The sequence below is a fragment of the Mizuhopecten yessoensis genome, unplaced genomic scaffold (assembly GCF_002113885.1).
Source record: "Mizuhopecten yessoensis strain PY_sf001 unplaced genomic scaffold, ASM211388v2 scaffold10717, whole genome shotgun sequence".
Taxonomy (NCBI): Eukaryota; Metazoa; Mollusca; class Bivalvia; order Pectinida; family Pectinidae; genus Mizuhopecten; species Mizuhopecten yessoensis.
The window spans coordinates 98883-116136 of NW_018408686.1; the positions used below are offsets into that span (position 1 = coordinate 98883).

The following is a 17254-nucleotide window of genomic DNA, read 5'->3' on the forward strand; positions in this document are numbered from 1 at the left end:
CTTGATATGCTAGGGACTGGCACCTCTCCACCATGGGTACTCATCTCTCGTGGTTTACTTAAGAGAATTCTAGTCCTTGCAAATAAGTCTATAAGAAGTATTCAGGAAAACTAAGCGGTTCTATTTACTTATTGACAAATCATACAGATATTTATTAGCCTACAACGGCCAAGTAAATAAATAGAGTAAAGAAATCCATAATGTATTTTTAACAGCTGAATTATTGTCATTTTTTCTTTGAAAAAATCACTCGGCTTCATCATGTATATTTCTATGAAATAGAGGCAAAGGGCATGCAATGTGTTACAGATTATAGATAAATCTTTTACAATATTGAGACAAGAGGCATGCATAGTCCTGAGCACAAGGCCGGGCTTATTTCTGAGGACATTTTCAAAATGACAGAAAGAAGGAAAAGGACAATTAACCACTTACAACAATGTCCGTTAATGCTAGTGGTATAGGCAGCATTGGCCAGCATTTAATTTGGTTAATGAAAAACTTCTCTCTTGGAAAATTTCTCTTAGACGGAAATTCCGCAATATACATATCCTAATGCTATTGTATGAATCCCAAAAATATGTACGGAACAGATTTTCAGAAACAAAATTATTTGCGATTATCAAGGTTCCATTGCATATATGTATTAAACAACATTTTACATATCATAAAGAATACAATTCTTTTAGGTTATAAACCTCCTTATTCTTTACTGATACAGCCAGTTTCAGCTGTAATTTGTTTTTACATCATTTATCATTTTGTGTCAAAATTCTACACATAAAAACAAGTCACCTCCAATATACTCTTTACACATTGAAGAGTTTGCCTGTGTGGAATTCTTCAATTGACACTTTTCACAACATTTAATATATCAAAGCGATCTTAATCATCTATCAAATATTAATCTTCCAGTAAAATAAATATATAAAGATCTATTAAAAGTTTAAAATATTTATCTGATAATTATTTCTCTCTAAAAGTTGGCTTTAATGTAAAAAGATATTGTTTTTAATAACTACAACTAAAGAGATGTCATAATAAGGTCACACACATCAAAATAACAACAACATTTTATTTGGTATTTAACATAAAAATACTACACTAAATTTTGTTATTTTTATTTTTATATATATATATATATCAGTGTCATGTTGCTCAAAATTTAAGACAAGATGATAAGTATTGTTTTCTTCAGCAGAAGGTATTGATAATCTGTTTGATAGTAGCTATGCCTCTTTATTGGTTCTAATACAATGATGAGGGGGAAAAGAATTGAAAATCAAAATAATCAGCTGCAAACTTTAGATATGAGAACAACTTGTACATGTTAATGTCATTTTCAGAAAATTCTCATTTTTAGGTTAAACAGGTAATCACATTACAGAATGAGTGCGTAGAATGTATCCAACTTTAAAGTTTTACGATATGAAGCATTTTTCTGTTGCCCTTATGATATTAGAGCTATCTTACAAGTCCAAACCAGAACAGAGTTGGCAAACTGTTGGCCAACATTGTGTAATACAGTGTACATGTATATCTGAACAGAAATATTTTTCAATCAAATTCATATGCAAAAATGTACAAAAACAAAAACAATTACACATATTAAACTCATTCACCCTGAAAATTCATATCAAACTTTTCCAACCTTTGAATTGGATGAGTTCAAATGTGTCTTCAGGGGTGAATGAGTTAATGCTATTCTGCCCTGGTGTTATCAACTATCTTTCAAGAAATTTCATAACAAATTGCCAGTAAACATCTTAATACCTGATAAGCTTCAACCCTTTCACTATTGTAGACCATAATGGGCTCACCCAGATCAATGCATGGAAGAGTTAACTAAAGTTACATAGGGGTGAATGGGTTTAAAGAATAATGTACATTAAATGTCAAGATTATTCGTGTCAAAGACAATATTCTAGATGTGTTATCACTGACCATACCTACAACCCTTACTGACCTAACACTATTGGTTTATCTCTCACAGATGGTGACATGGTAAGTTATGATACATTCCTGTGAGATAAGCTTAATGAAGAGGTCAGATTTGTACCATACTAAAGCCATATTTAACACAGCAATAGAGTTTGGTCCCAGCTTTCAACATAAATTACATGAATTATTCACAAGTTTTAGCAAAAAATAGCCAAAACATTACCCCAAATAAATTGTTTGAGAACCATGTCTACATAGAATCATCAAGAACTATAAACATATGTACATCAAACCATGTTTATTAGTCTACGACAGCCTGTAATTTGTTCACAAATCTACAACTTCAAATAGCATAATGGTCATTTCAGCAATACCATATCTATTTTATATGTAAACCAAATCGGTTGTGACATTCTTAACACCTATTGGTATATACCAAGTTTCATTCCATGTCTATTCATTCCATGTCTAACTTAAGGTAAATTATGCTACCTTATAATTACTCATTGTTTCTGCAAATTGTACTTGAGTTATCCCCCTTTTTTTAAATCATTAAACATACATTCTTGTGTTCCATTCAGATGTGTCATCGATTCTTGTGTACCTTTCATGTGAGTTGTCAATTTTAGTGTAACCTCCAAATGCGTCCTTTATTTATTCATCAAGTCTCAATTACAAACCCTAAAAGTTTAAACTTACTAAGTTTGTTTGTGCGAACTATTTTGGAAAAAAATACACATCTCAGTAAGCTAGTATACCCTTCAAGGTAAAATAAAAATATTTTGTATACATTAAAACTGAAAACATTGCATGCCCTGTAATTTAAAGTGAGGTTAATTGGACAAAATACACAAAAACACAAGGACATTTAAAAAACCCACCATATATTAAGAAATTTAATACTATGCGTCTTTTAAGATATTAAACCTAGCTACACTATATTTTTCTACACTAACAATGACAGTTGATAATGTCCAGCATTCTTACTCCCATAGTTAAATAAAAGCAGCCATATCTTCTCATAGATCCTAGTTTCATAAATGTTATTTAGCTTACCTTATGAGGAAATTAAATTTCAGGAAATGACATTCATGAACAAGTTGAAGTTAAATCTCACTTCTTTGGAGAGAGATTTCTGACTGTTCTGTTAACATAATCACTACTTATTACTTCATGGTCAACTTCAATAAATTCTGTAGATAAAACACCTCAAATTATGGTATTTTCCAATGAAGTTTTGTCAAAAAGTGTTCATTGCCATTAATTTTCAGGGAATGAAAGATTACACTATTAGGTTTTGACATGATTTCTCCCTATGGAAAATTTGGCAAATGGTTGGCAAGTATGGGAAGTTGAAAGGATTTTTTCCATCAGGAAAATAGATATAAAAGACGTCAGCAATATTTTCAGGGAATGAAATATTTTGAACATTTAGCTAAATGCATTGCTGAAGTGAGTTATCTTGCACATTAAGATCCTGCTAAAAATCTTACTGATATAGCTTGGTATGCTTTGTAACTCAAAGCAGATAAAAGATACGACATGTTAAATTTTTTGACAAATAGGAAAGGTGATATCACTTTTACAACCAGCAATGCTTTCTAGCTCGAAGCAGATTCAAATATATCACGAGACATTTTACCAACAGAAATCACAATTTCACAAAGACACATTTTCAAATGTTCGTGCTTCAAATTATACTGAACAGATGTTTTCCTTAGTATCACTGTTGCTTCTTTGTTTTTTACTCATTCACCCCTGAAATTTCATAATGAACTATTCCAACCTTTGAATGGAAGAGTTTAAATGTGTCTGCAGGGGTGAATGAGTTCAGCTGTTATTGCCCGACCAGTCGGGACTGCTATTTATAAAGCGACTGGCCGAACTTTACCATTAGATCATTTTTACTTCCAGAAATGATGATAACACAACAGTATATGTTCAGGATTGAAATTTTGTACTAAACAGTGCTTAAAGTTGTTATTTTTCAGCATTTCTGTTGCTTCTTTGTTTCCAGCTGTTGTTGACTCCTGAGGCAAGTGCTCACATCTTTTTAGCCTTGCGTGCCCTCACATTTCCGTTCTCTGTTGCTGTGTTCTGGTCAACTTCAGGCAAGGAATTGATGTCCTCTTCTGCAACTGTCAACAATATTGTCATAATGAGATTTATTTCACTGCAGATAACAAAACACAGCATACAATGTACATATTGTTAATAAATTGATACTAACTAGGGGCATTTGTTTACTTTCATGTTTCATATTTTATCTTGAAACACAGAAATACATCAAAATCACAAAAATGCAGGACAAGCCCATACAGGCACTTTGATTTTACCATGAAAAATCACAGGATATGAAGAAGAAATCTTTTTCGTTCTCTTACTCAAAGTATGCATGGAGAACATTCGCAATTATTTTGATAGTATTTTTAGTATAACATGTATCAAATTGCTCTTTTTAAATCAAAAATCCATTTTTTTCCTCATTCACCATGAGGGGGGGGCGGGGGGACCCCATGCTAGGTCTCTATTAAACAAAAAGATTTGTTTTTCTTGATATTTCTGTTGACCACCCAACATGTGAAATTACTATTTTTCCAGCTATCCGACTGATTGAACAGATTTTATTACTTACCCTTATTCCTTTTCTTATTTGGTGACTTAAGTTTTCGGGTGGCAGCACTTTTTTCCCTTCTCCTCCTAAGGTGGAAGTTGATAAAGTTCCACATCATCCAAGCCTGTAGCAGACACACTGCGGCAAGACAGTTGATTCTACGAATACAGAAACACAACTTTTAACAGAAATGTATACTACAGAACAAAAGCTGTTAAAAATATATATATATTCATTCTAGGGTTGGGTTTGTGTGCTATTTACATCCATTAACAGCTATGGTGATTGAAGGACAAGCCAGGTTTTGATGGTGGAGGAATACCAGAATACCCAGAGAAATACCACCAATCTGTGGCCAGTATGTAGCAGCTGCCCCACATAGCATCAAACCTGCCACCTAGTGGTGGAGAGCTAGTGATCATATACACATGTCTAACGGCCTCAAACCTGACGCCCAGTGGTAGAAAGCTAGCTGTGATCATATACACATGCCTAACGGCCTCAAACCTGACACCTAGTGGTGGAGAGCTAGTGATCATATACACATGTCTAACGGCATCAAACCTGACACCCAGTGGTGGAGTGCTAGTGATCATATACACATGCCTAACGGCCTCAAACCTGACACCTATTGGTTGAAAGCTAGCTGTGATCATATACACATGTCTAACGGCCTCAAACCTGACACCTAGTGGTGGAGAGCTAGTGATCATATACACTTGCCTAACGGCCTCAAACCTGACACCTAGTGGTGGAAAGCTAGCTGTGATCATATACACATGCCTAACGGCCTCAAACCTGACACCTATTGGTTCAAAGCTAGCTGTGATCATATACACATGTCTAACGGCATCAAACCTGACACCTAGTGGTGGAAAAGTAGCTGTGATCATATACACATGTCTAACGGCATCAAACCTGCCACCCAGTGGTGGAGAGCTAGTGATCATATACACATGCCTAACGGCCTCAAACCTGACACCTATTGGTGGAAAGCTAGCTGTGATCATATACACATGTCTAACGGCATCAAACCTGAAACCTAGTGGTGGAGAGCTAGTGATCATATACACATGCCTAACGGCATCAAACCTGACACCCAGTGGTGGAGAGCTAGTGATCATATACACATGTCTAACGGCATCAAACCTGACACCCAGTGGTGGAGAGCTAGTGATCACAGATAGTATGACACCTTAACTGCTGGACTACTGCATCACCTTCCCCATCATAGGACTAATATTATCAGAGAAATTAAACACAAATGTCACATGACAGTGTACTACTCTTCAAGATGTATCTTTGAACTTTGCATGCTATATATAGAACTTCTATTACATCACACAATAAATTGGGAGAAGAGCCAATCCCTGTCCACTGTAGGTAGGGTGTTTTATATAGTGTACTTGCTTTGTTTTGACATCAGAGAAACACAAAGTCTAACACAAATGTTGTTCATATGTATGGACGCACAGACAGATCGAGGGAAAAGTGCTCAATACGCCTCCAATATCATGGTGGGGACCTAAAATGTTTGTTGTGTGGCGACATTAGTGTCCAGAATAACTTGAGTATACTAAGAAAGTACTTATCAAAATGGACAAAAATTTCAGCGTATTATTAAATTTTAACAGATAAGCTCATGGACATATTAGCACACTAACAGTATATGCAGTAAGAAAACTATATAAACAAACTTCAAGTTAGTTTAGTTTTTGAGGTGTGAAAAAAACGCAAAACTTTCAACACTACTAAAACATGTATGTTTACAGAGCATGAAAGCTAAAATCAATGTCGGTGGATAACTTACCTCACCCACTGAGCATTAAAATTTCCTGTGGCAAAGTCCACAGCTGTTTGGCTGTTCTGGTCTAGGCCGTACCTGAGGAGGAAGCAGTTAAATAGTACATCTGAGCTTCATCAATAAATATCTTCATGAAGGAATGATAAAAACAACAGAAGAAAAATTAAACTTTAATAAATATCATCTGAACAACTTATTTGCTTGTTGGAAAATTTCAATTTATTAATCTAAGGAAATTTTTTGATCCTTGGAAATAGGAGGAAAAAATAAGTCTGGGATGGAACTTGAGCTTACTTTTATCTGTAACAGTGATTCTAATACACTTGGTTAATGATATTACTGTACATCGTTATATCAGCTAGGATGATTGTTCCAGTCTGACCAATCATCAATTCTCCAGGGGTTACACTCACTTACGCTCTCTGCATCCCTAGAAAATGACAGAGCAACATTCAAGGCACATGGCTAGCTATTTGATTGGTCTCGGGCAAAATAAACGGACCAATCGCCAGGATAGTACAATCACCATGATAGTACCTGACTTTTGAAGATTAAAGAGGCATGACACCAGACTTCAAAGCTAGTCAATTTCACCGTTAAACAACAGAGATTATTTTCATGGACATAAAATAACCAAACCAGACTTCTTGTATCATCCACCACGACATATTCCAGGGGTGCATGCAGAGAACGAAAGCGTAACATCTGGAGTATCGAGGATGATTCTGACCATAATCTGATGGTGGAGAATGGATACTTACCAGAAGGTCAGAACAGCCAGGATGATGGTCCCAAGTCTCACCAGCACAAACATCCCATTAAAAACCATGAATCTAAAAAAATGAAATTTACAAATTCAGACATTCACATACACATTTAAAATTTAAAACATACGGTACTAAAATATTACATTTATGACAAAGAAAGAATTTTTTATCCTTATTTGATCATACAACCTTAACTCATTTATCCCTGAAGACACATTTGAACTCTTCCAATTCAAAGGTTGTGATAGTTCGACATGACATTTCAGGGGTGAATGATACTCCAACAATGTTGGAGGTTTTACACGGCGAAAAACTTTTGACAGGCGCCGCGTAACCTCTAACTGCCCATAGCTGATTTTCCCGATGCTGACTATCACATTTTCAAAGTTCGGATTAAGAAAGAGTATATCGTGTTTACATACATTTAAATGGTCAAAAGGGTCCAATAAATATTCCTTTCCATAAATCCATGATTATATGAGAAAAATTTCATGTCAAAGAAACAAATAATGAGTTTTTCCTCATTCGAAGCGATGCAGACAGCATTTGCCATGATTTTTCCGGTTAATACAAAAATGGATTACATGTAATGTTTTACAAGCGGAATACAAACAAACTCCGTATCATTTCGTTCCGTTTGAAATTCCCCCTGATATTTTGTATTAATCCAGAAGCCATGTTTTAAATGTAGGTCAGAGATGTGCTACAACGACATGGACATGTATTTTGAGTGTTCTATTCCGTAATATACTATATATTTGTGTCTGTGACATATATATGAGATCAATATTATATAAACCGTGAGTAGACATCGTTGTCATGAACTGTTAACCACTTATGTGAGTTTTTCAAGCCGATTTTGTTCCGCCCGGATTTCGGGCGGAAACTGCATCAAAGAATTAGTGCTTCGGAAATGAGGGGTCGCAGTCGGCAAAATCATATCCGATTGAAAAAAGGCCGACCAGCGGCCTCTCATGTTATGGGAGTAGGGTGAATGAGTTAAACTAGGTGATTCAAGAAAAGATGAAAAATGCAATTCAAGATATATAGTTTTAATAGTACATCTGTATATAGTAATAGTAAATGTATATTGTATACCGGGAAACCTTTGCCAACTCAAATATTCCCCATTTGCCCTGTGTAACTTTCACCCTTGACTAGTAATACATATTGTATGTTAGGTAGTAATATTAACAGTCATGATAGATTCACCCTCATTGGTGAGGGTAACAGTCATGATAGATTCACCCGCATTGGTGAGGGTAACAGTCATGACAGATTCACCCTCATTGGTGAGGGAAACAGTTATGATAGATTCACCCTCATTGGTGAGGTTAACAGTCAAGATAGATTCACCCTCATTGGTGAGGGGAACGGTCATGATAGATTCACCCTCATTGGTGAGGGGAACAGTCATGATAGATTCACCCTCAGTGGTGAGGGTAACGGTCATGATAGATTCACCCTCATTAGTGAGGGTAACAGTTATGATAGATTCAACCTCATTGGTGAGGGTAACAGTCAAGATAGATTCACCCTCATTGGTGAGGATAACAGTTATGATAGATTCACCCTCCTTGGTGAGGGTAACAGTTAAGATAGATACACCCTCATTGGTGAGGTTAACAGTCATGATAGATTCACCCCCATTGGTGAGGGTAACAGTCATGACAGATTCACCCTCATTGGTGAGGGGAACAGTTATGATAGATTCACCCTCATTGGTGAGGTTAACAGTCATGATAGATTCACCCGCATTGGTGAGGGTAACAGTCAAGATAGATTCACCTTCATTGGTGAGGGTAACAGTTATGATAGATTCCCCCTCATTGGTGAGGGTAACAGTTATGATAGATTCCCCCTCATTGGTGATGATAACAGTCAAGATAGATTCACCCTCATTGGTGAGGTTAACAGTCATGATAGATTCACCCGCATTGGTGAGGGTAACAGTCAAGATAGATTCACCTTCATTGGTGAGGGTAACAGTTATGATAGATGCACCCTCATTGGTGAGAGTAACAGTCATGATAGATTCACCCGCATTGGTGAGGGTAACAGTCAAGATCGATTCACCCTCATTGGTGAGGGTTACCGTTATGATAGATTTAACCTCATTGGTGCGGGTAACAGTCATGATAGATTCCCCCTCATTGGTGATGATAACAGTCAAGATAGATTCACCCTCATTGGTGAGGGTATCAGTCATGATAGATTCACCCTCAGTGGTGAGGGTAACGGTCATGATAGATTCACCCTCATTGGTGAGGGAAACAGTTATGATAGATTCACCCTCCTTGGTGAGGGAAACAGTTATGATAGATTCACCCTCATTGGTGAGGGCAACAGTCATGATAGATTCACCCTCATTAGTGAGGGTAACAGTTATGATAGATTCCCCCCCATTGGTGAGGGTAACAGTCATGACAGATTCACCCTCATTGGTGAGGGGAACGGTCATGATAGATTCACCCTCATTGGTGAGGGGAACAGTTATGATAGATTCACCCTCATTGGTGAGGGAAACAGTCATGATAGATTCACCCTCATTGGTGAGGGCAAAAAAAGTACATGTTCCTATAGTTTTCAGCAAAAGCATGTTGTATTTTTTACTCCCAATGGATGAAATTTCAATATAATTTTGGCAACTGCACAATATTAACATCATTTTGTTTTCTTATGACTGTATTTCCAATAGGGGAATCTACTGTGCCATTTATTCATGTTGGACCTGTGAAGAAATGGATTCGGCAAGACTAGTTTTACATGTAAGTATCTGTGTGTGTTAAAGACAAGGAAATCTTTAACAGATAAAAAGGAGACGATTCTGTGAATGGCTCAAGAATTAATGTTTCCTGCTAAACAGCTATTGTAGTATTCCCATCCTCGTGAACATTTGTATTATGACCAGGAAATTTAAAAGTGTGTTGTTAATTATTTCATTGTTCACTACACTTACCCTGTGTTGGCTAATTCACTCTTCTCAGCAAAATAGAGAAGTCTGGCTAAATGGAAGACGAATTCCACCAAATAATGTAGAACCATCATGCACAGGGCGACTCGGTTAAAACTTTAATAAAAAATAACAAAATACTATTACATAAATCATGTTGTACAAAAAAATAAAGGCAAAGTTGGATAGTGATGTCCTGGAAAGACTGTGTTTAGGTGAAGGTAAAATCTCAACAAAAGAATTAAAAAAAAAAATAATTATATAATGCACTAGCTTTGGACAAAAATGTATCCCCTTCACTGCAGGATTCCTAAAGGCCTATATACAGATATGTTCAAACCACAAGTCGTGACATTAAATATATATTTGTACCTCCATAATTCTTCCAAGAACTTAATGAAGCATCAACTATCTGATATCCGGATTGCTCTAGTTTATAACATGCAGTAAAGCTCCGTTTACTTAAATGATGGATAACACACAGACAAGGTTGCCGGAATTTAATTTAACATCTTTGATCCTAGTTTTAAATCATTTATTGTTTTATGAAATATTATTTATATTTAAGGCAAAAGATACCGCCATATTTACTTACTTGAGTACATAGGCCCCGACAATAAATACAAGATAAAGGGTGGCATACTGTATACGAGATGAGATTTCTTCCTGCAATAAACATATTTACAAATAATTAACAAAATGAATAGCAACCAAATATTAGAAAAACATAATAATATATCATAAGTAAGCAATAACACAAAACATCCTTTATTGTTAAAGATTTTCTTTCGATTCTGAAGTTACAAACACTGAAACATCTTGTGCGGATCAGGATCAGACAATGATCACAAATCAGGAAATATCAACTTTTTTTAAAATGCAAAAGAGGTTTTCTGAATACAGTATAAGCAATGGGGTCACCAGGGATATACAATTTCGTACGCAAATTACTAATCCTCAAGCAGATTTTGAAAAATTCTACTAGCTCCACAGATATTTATATAATATATATTCAACATTTTTACTAGCCCCGACATATAAAAGATCTCATTCTCTGTCCACTGAGAGTGTCACTGAGACATATCCTGAGAGATTATATGGGTCAGGGGTGTACAATACCACTAGCTGTATGCCCTGGGCATATAGTTCTTTATAAACTTCACATACACATTTTTAAAATTCTATAATATTTCTTACCTTCTTGATTTTTTGGAAGTACAACTCTGGAAAGCAGTGGATCCAGTAGGCTATTTGTAGTATGAAGAAGAATTTCACCACAAACCTGCATCAAGGGAAACAATTCATTACCATTACAAACAAGGGAAACAATCCATTAGCATTACAAACAAGGGAAACAATCCATTACCATTACAAACAAGGGAAACAATCCATTAACATTATTAACAAGGGAAACAATTCATTACCATTAAAAACAAGGGAAACAAGTATTTACCATTACAAACAAGGAAACCATTCTTTACCATTACAAACAAGGGAAACAATTCATTACCATAACAAACAAGGGAAACTCTTTCTAATGTTAGTTTCAACTAATTAAATGCCATCAAATACCAAAAAAAATTCACAAGATCTACTTGATTTTTTTTAAAAGTTGAATTTGGATCAACGTTTTTCCTCAAACATTTGTTTATATTTAAAAAACATCAAAATATTTTAGGAGACTTACGTTAATTCGGCATGAGGATAGCCCTCCCATAACTGGTTGATATTGATGTAGCTTTCCTGCAAGAACAACAATAAATTCACTGAAAAACATGGTGTATTATTCCAATACTTACAGACATACATATGTATAAGTCAAATACAAATCTTAACTTAAATTCTTGATAACATTAGTTTTGTTTTCCTTACAAAACTTAACACCCAAATAACTTTAAAAAAATAATTGACACGAGGTAACTTCAGCAGGCTTTAACATAAAATTTCCAACGTTTACAACAAAAGAATGGTTTCATCACAAGCACTAATTAACAGATTTTACAATTATGCAAGACAGAAAATTCAAGAACAGCATGTCGTTGCTGTTCTTTGGAAATCTGTAGTGCTTTTCTTACCCTGACGATGATGTCCGCACCCCAGACAGCCGATGCAAAGTAAAATGCTAGCAGCTGACCCGACTCGTTGAACTTGCTGTGTTTCACCTTTGACAGATGCATCTTCCTGTTCAGTTTCTACAACAACAAAAAAGGGGAAAATACTATTTCTGGTTGATCAGTTATGATACAAGCTTTTTAACAACAATTTTTGTACATTATGAAAATACATAATTTGAAAAGAGAAGGATATATTTAAATCTTAAAAGGATAGATATTTATAATGCAGCCAAGTGTCGTGTAACTTCTGAGTTGGTAAATACAAACTCAACATCCAACTGGAATTTATTTTATCCAGCATGCTTAAAACAATTTTTGTTTCTTTTGAAAACAATAATGAATCTTTTCCATCAATAACAGGAAGATAAATTATATGTTAGTGTTATTTATTTTATATTTTGAAAAACATGAGAGACGAGTTCTAGGTAGTTTAACTGTTTGAAATGACTTACATCTAGGACATACTCCTGGATAACAGCGTGTACTACTACACAGATGAGAAGATAGAACATGGTGGAGAAGATATCCTTACGTCCATAGGTATACAACCCAACATCATCAGCAGAATCTGTAGAAGAGAACCAAATCATATGATGACATGCAATTTTATTTGCAAACGTAGTTTGATTGTAGAGACATTTTTTCACTTCTATATCTTTTTGGTACAAGTAGGTTATCAGTGTTTTTGTTAAACCTGTTCTAAATCTTAATTTCAACCTCTGACTGTACATACCTGTGCCATTCCTTGTAACATTGTGCTGAAGAGCTACAAACAGTGTGGCTACTGGTGCTGTGGCCTAAATAAATAAAAAAGAAACTACATAAATACATTATATAAGTAGGAAGCTTAAGACTACATATGACAAAACCAAGGTATTGAAGAATTCCTTTTTTTTAATTTAATATATTTTATGAAATGCACATTTTGGTGTATTGGCAACTGAAGGATAAATTCATGATCATCATATTCTGTTGTAATATTAACATGATTTCCATTGTACAGCGTGACACTCCCGGGATCCCGAGTGCATGTCTAACAAGTCTGTACTAGTCTGCAAATATCCCTTTTAATTTCCTGAAGGATGCAAAATTTCAGTCAATTAATTTGTTTAACATGTATGATGAACTGAACCATACAATATAAGACCCAAAAAATATGTATGTTCCAGGTACCCTAACTGATCCTAGGTTTTACCTATTTTTTTACGCACACAATGCTATTTGGAGCATACAATTGGTCTGAATAACCATATTTGAAGATTTTTGTAATATCTTGATTTAACACCTACCCCAATCCCTACCAATCTACCCCTTTTTCATAACATCATATTAGCACGTACTGACTTAAATCTAAAAACATATGCATTAAAATCCTTAAACGTTGTTGTCACCTCAACTTTCTCCTTTTTCATGCATTCCAATAACGATGCAATTTTTACAATTCTGAATAAAATGTGAGTGATGGATATTACAAAATGAAAACTTATGAAAAATAAATCCTTATTAATCTTTGGGCATTAATAGCAGTAAGCTTCATGTTCAGTGACAGAACAGTGTTAATTTTATAAATTTATGCACTTGTATGAAGAAATACAATCCTTGCCTGAATAATTTCATATTTTGGTGAAGATATACATTTTTGTAGCAATGTCGGTTATTATATTAGATCATCAGCTGCTGACTCAGCTTCTATCCATATGGTAAAAAATAATCCTATCATTTGTTATATTTAAATAATAAAAAGCATCAATTTAAGAATTTATCATCTAGAAATAACAAAGGTAATTTGGTGTGATAACCTAATAAGATAATCAACCAACGCTAAATCAAATTATATTCGTAAGCTTTGAAACTTGGGCAATCTGATGCCATATTAGCTATTGGTAGCGATAGTTGTCGAAACTGTCTGATAATTACACGATTTCTTCGATTTAACACTCATAAAAATCACTTAAAGCCAAGAATACAGGCTAATCAATAAATTTAATTAAATCCCTTTAAATGTTGAAAAGTTTTATTATAATTACAACAGTGCCACGTCACATTTCCAGAAAGTGGAAAACAATGAACAGCAAATAATTATCATGATGACGTACCGCAATATGGTCACTGCTCAGACCTATTTACATAAATTCATACATTGTAAGTGACATTTCAATAAAATCACATGATATTGAACAAATAACTGTCTGACATATGGGTAGACAAAATATTGGCTCGACGCCAACCGGCTCCTGTTATCACTTTCGTTTGTGTATTACGTACCTGAAACATGAGACCGACAACGAAAACCATTGCAATGCAAGACACAATATCCGCATGGTTCTGTATAAAGAACTCGTGACTAAAAATTGGTGGATTTTTCGTGCTTCTTCCTCGACGCATTCCCATCTTGATGCAGATAACAGCTGGAACTTCAACACTGACTTAAACTGTGCGGCGTGTCAAACGAAGTAGGAAGTAGTAATTAATTTCCCACAATGCACCAGCGTGCCAAAGGCTCCGATAAGACAGCTCATAAGACAGCTCATCTGATTGGATAAAATCAATACTGTCTGCTTCAGGGTGTTTTTGCCGACAGCATCAATCAAAATTGATGAGATAAGATGGTTTCTTTTTCAAAAAAAGCTTACCATTTAAACTAGGGACATTAGTTATATGAATCATAGTAAGCAGTGCGAGGATTTGAAAATTTTGTTCAACTCAGTTTGAATAATGTCACTGATAGTCTACATTTGTTAAAATTACGTAACTTTGCAAATGTCTGTATTTATTTTCAACATGTTAAGTCACGGAATTAGATTAGATTAGGTTATCGAAGTCCGTGGTTAAGTCAACAAAATAAACATTGGGATCCAATATTTTACTTCAGTTGTCGTAGATCTAAGTTAACTTGAACTAAAAAAGAAGAAGCAGCATTTTCAGTCTTTTATGTACTGAGGGTCAATTTTGAGGACATTAGCAGTTCACTTGACTTGAAGAAATATTATTCACACGAAAACTTGGAGTGGAAAACACAATTATAAATTGGGAGGGTGGAAAGAAAAAACATGACCTCACGTCTTTCATATTGCGAACTTTTAGAAAAGCGAATTACTATATATAGACTACTTAATTATTTATGTCAGAAATCATCACGACTAATAACTGCTTTACTTGATGGCATATACACCTTTTAGCCGTTCATTGTCTTTCTTATTGCTGTAATTGAACCCTGCCACACTACTCCCCTTTTTTCAAATGTGTTCGCCCTCGAACACCACAACCCAGGTTCTAACTCCCTGTCACTACAGAGAGAGCCAGGGACACCATTTGTTACAAGAAAGAGAATAGTGTGGCATCCACCGGGGATCGAACCCTCGCCGATCTCCAGGTTCCTAGAGTCGGACACTCTACCACTGAGCTAAAGGGAATTCCCTCTAGCTCGAAGCCAGAAGGGGCCTTAATCCTATGTACAATTNAATACTGTGGAATTACGCATTCAATGCGTAATTTGTAGGTAAGGGTGGTTCGACTCGTATGATACCGCGACAAGTTTGACCCAGACAACACAATTATGGAAAGTCGTATCAGTGGCGGGAAAAACATGCTTTACAACGTCATAATAGAGGAGAAAACCTCAGTACATACTACTTCAGGTCAGTTGCCTGTCAAAACTTGCCCCAAGGCGGGGCACGTTCGGCTATCCATAAATATTAAATGTGCCGAACTTGGCATGGTCCCTTCTGCTCTAACGACATCCACCTACTCACTTTACCACTACAGCGGCTACATCAGGTTATCTCTTCCTTCTACATGTATGAACGGAGGCTACCTCAGGTCACCTCTCCCCTCTATGTACGAAGGCTACATCAGGTCACCTCTCCCCTCTCTGTACGGTGGCTACATTAGGTCACCTCTCCCTTCTCTGTACGGAGGCTACATCACCTCCCCCCTCTCTGTACGGAGGCTACATTAGGTCACCTCTCCCCTCTATGTACGGAGGCTACATTAGGTCACTTCTCCCCTCTCTGTACGCTGGCTACATTAGGTCACCTCTCCCCTCTCTGTACGGCGGCTACATCAGGTCACATCTCCCCTCTCTGTACGGAGGCTACATTAGGTCACCTCTCCCATCTATGTACGGTGGCTACATTAGGTCACCTCTCCCTTCTCTGTACGGAGGCTACATCAGGTCACCTCTCCCCTCTCTGAACGGAGGCTACATTAGGTCACCTCTCCCCTCTATGAACGGCGGCTACCTCAGGTCACCTCTCCCCTCTATGGACGAAGGCTACATCAGGTCTCCTCTCCCCTCTATGTACGGTGGCTAGATTAGGTCACCTCTCCCCTCTATGTACGGAGGCTACATTAGGTCACTTCTCCCCTCTCTGTACGCTGGCTACATTAGGTCACCTCTCCCCTCTATATACGGTGGCTAGATTAGGTCACCTTTCCCCTCTATGTACGGTGGCTACATCAGGTGACCTCTCCCCTCTATGTACGAAGGATACATCAGGTGACCTCTCCCCTCTATGTACGAAGGCTACATCAGGTCACCTCTCCCCTCTCTGTACGGCGGCTACATCAGGTCACATCTCCCCTCTATGTACGAAGGCTACATCAGGTGACCTCTCCCATCTATGTACGAAGGCTACATCAGGTGACCTCTCCCATCTATGTACGAAGGCTACATCAGGTGACCTCTCCCATCTATGTACGAAGGCTACATCAGGTGACCTCTCCCATCTATGTACGAAGGCTACATCAGGTCAACTCTCCCCTCTATGTACGGTGGCTACATCAGGTCACCTCTCCCCTCTCTGAACGGAGGCTACATTAGGTCACCTCTCCGCTCTATGTACGGTGGCTACATTAGGTCACCTTTCCCCTCTCTGTACGAAGGCTACATCAGGTCACTTCTCCCCTCTCTGTACGGTGGCTACATTAGGTCACCTCTCCCCTCTATGTACGGTGGCTAGATTAGGTCACCTTTCCCTTCTATGTACGGTGGCTACATTAGATCACCTCTCCCTTCTATTTACGAAGGCTACATCAGGTCACCTCTCCCCTCTATGTACG

At 36.7% G+C, this 17254-nt stretch overlaps 1 protein-coding gene across 1 annotated transcript; it reads right to left on the bottom strand.

Moving 5' to 3' along the window:
• Positions 1–1625: 1625 nt before the first annotated feature.
• Positions 1626–14662, bottom strand: LOC110461998 (translocating chain-associated membrane protein 1-like). Its single transcript, XM_021515757.1, has 12 exons — positions 14459–14662; positions 12927–12990; positions 12646–12761; positions 12155–12271; positions 11767–11822; positions 11277–11361; positions 10675–10745; positions 10086–10196; positions 7121–7192; positions 6366–6437; positions 4577–4713; positions 1626–4079 (listed from the first exon to the last, which is right to left on the bottom strand). The coding sequence occupies exons 1-12, from the start codon at positions 14582–14584 to the stop codon at positions 3985–3987; spliced, it is 1122 nt and encodes a 373-aa protein (XP_021371432.1). The 5' UTR covers positions 14585–14662; the 3' UTR covers positions 1626–3984.
• Between the last annotated feature and the right edge of the window lie 2592 nt (positions 14663–17254).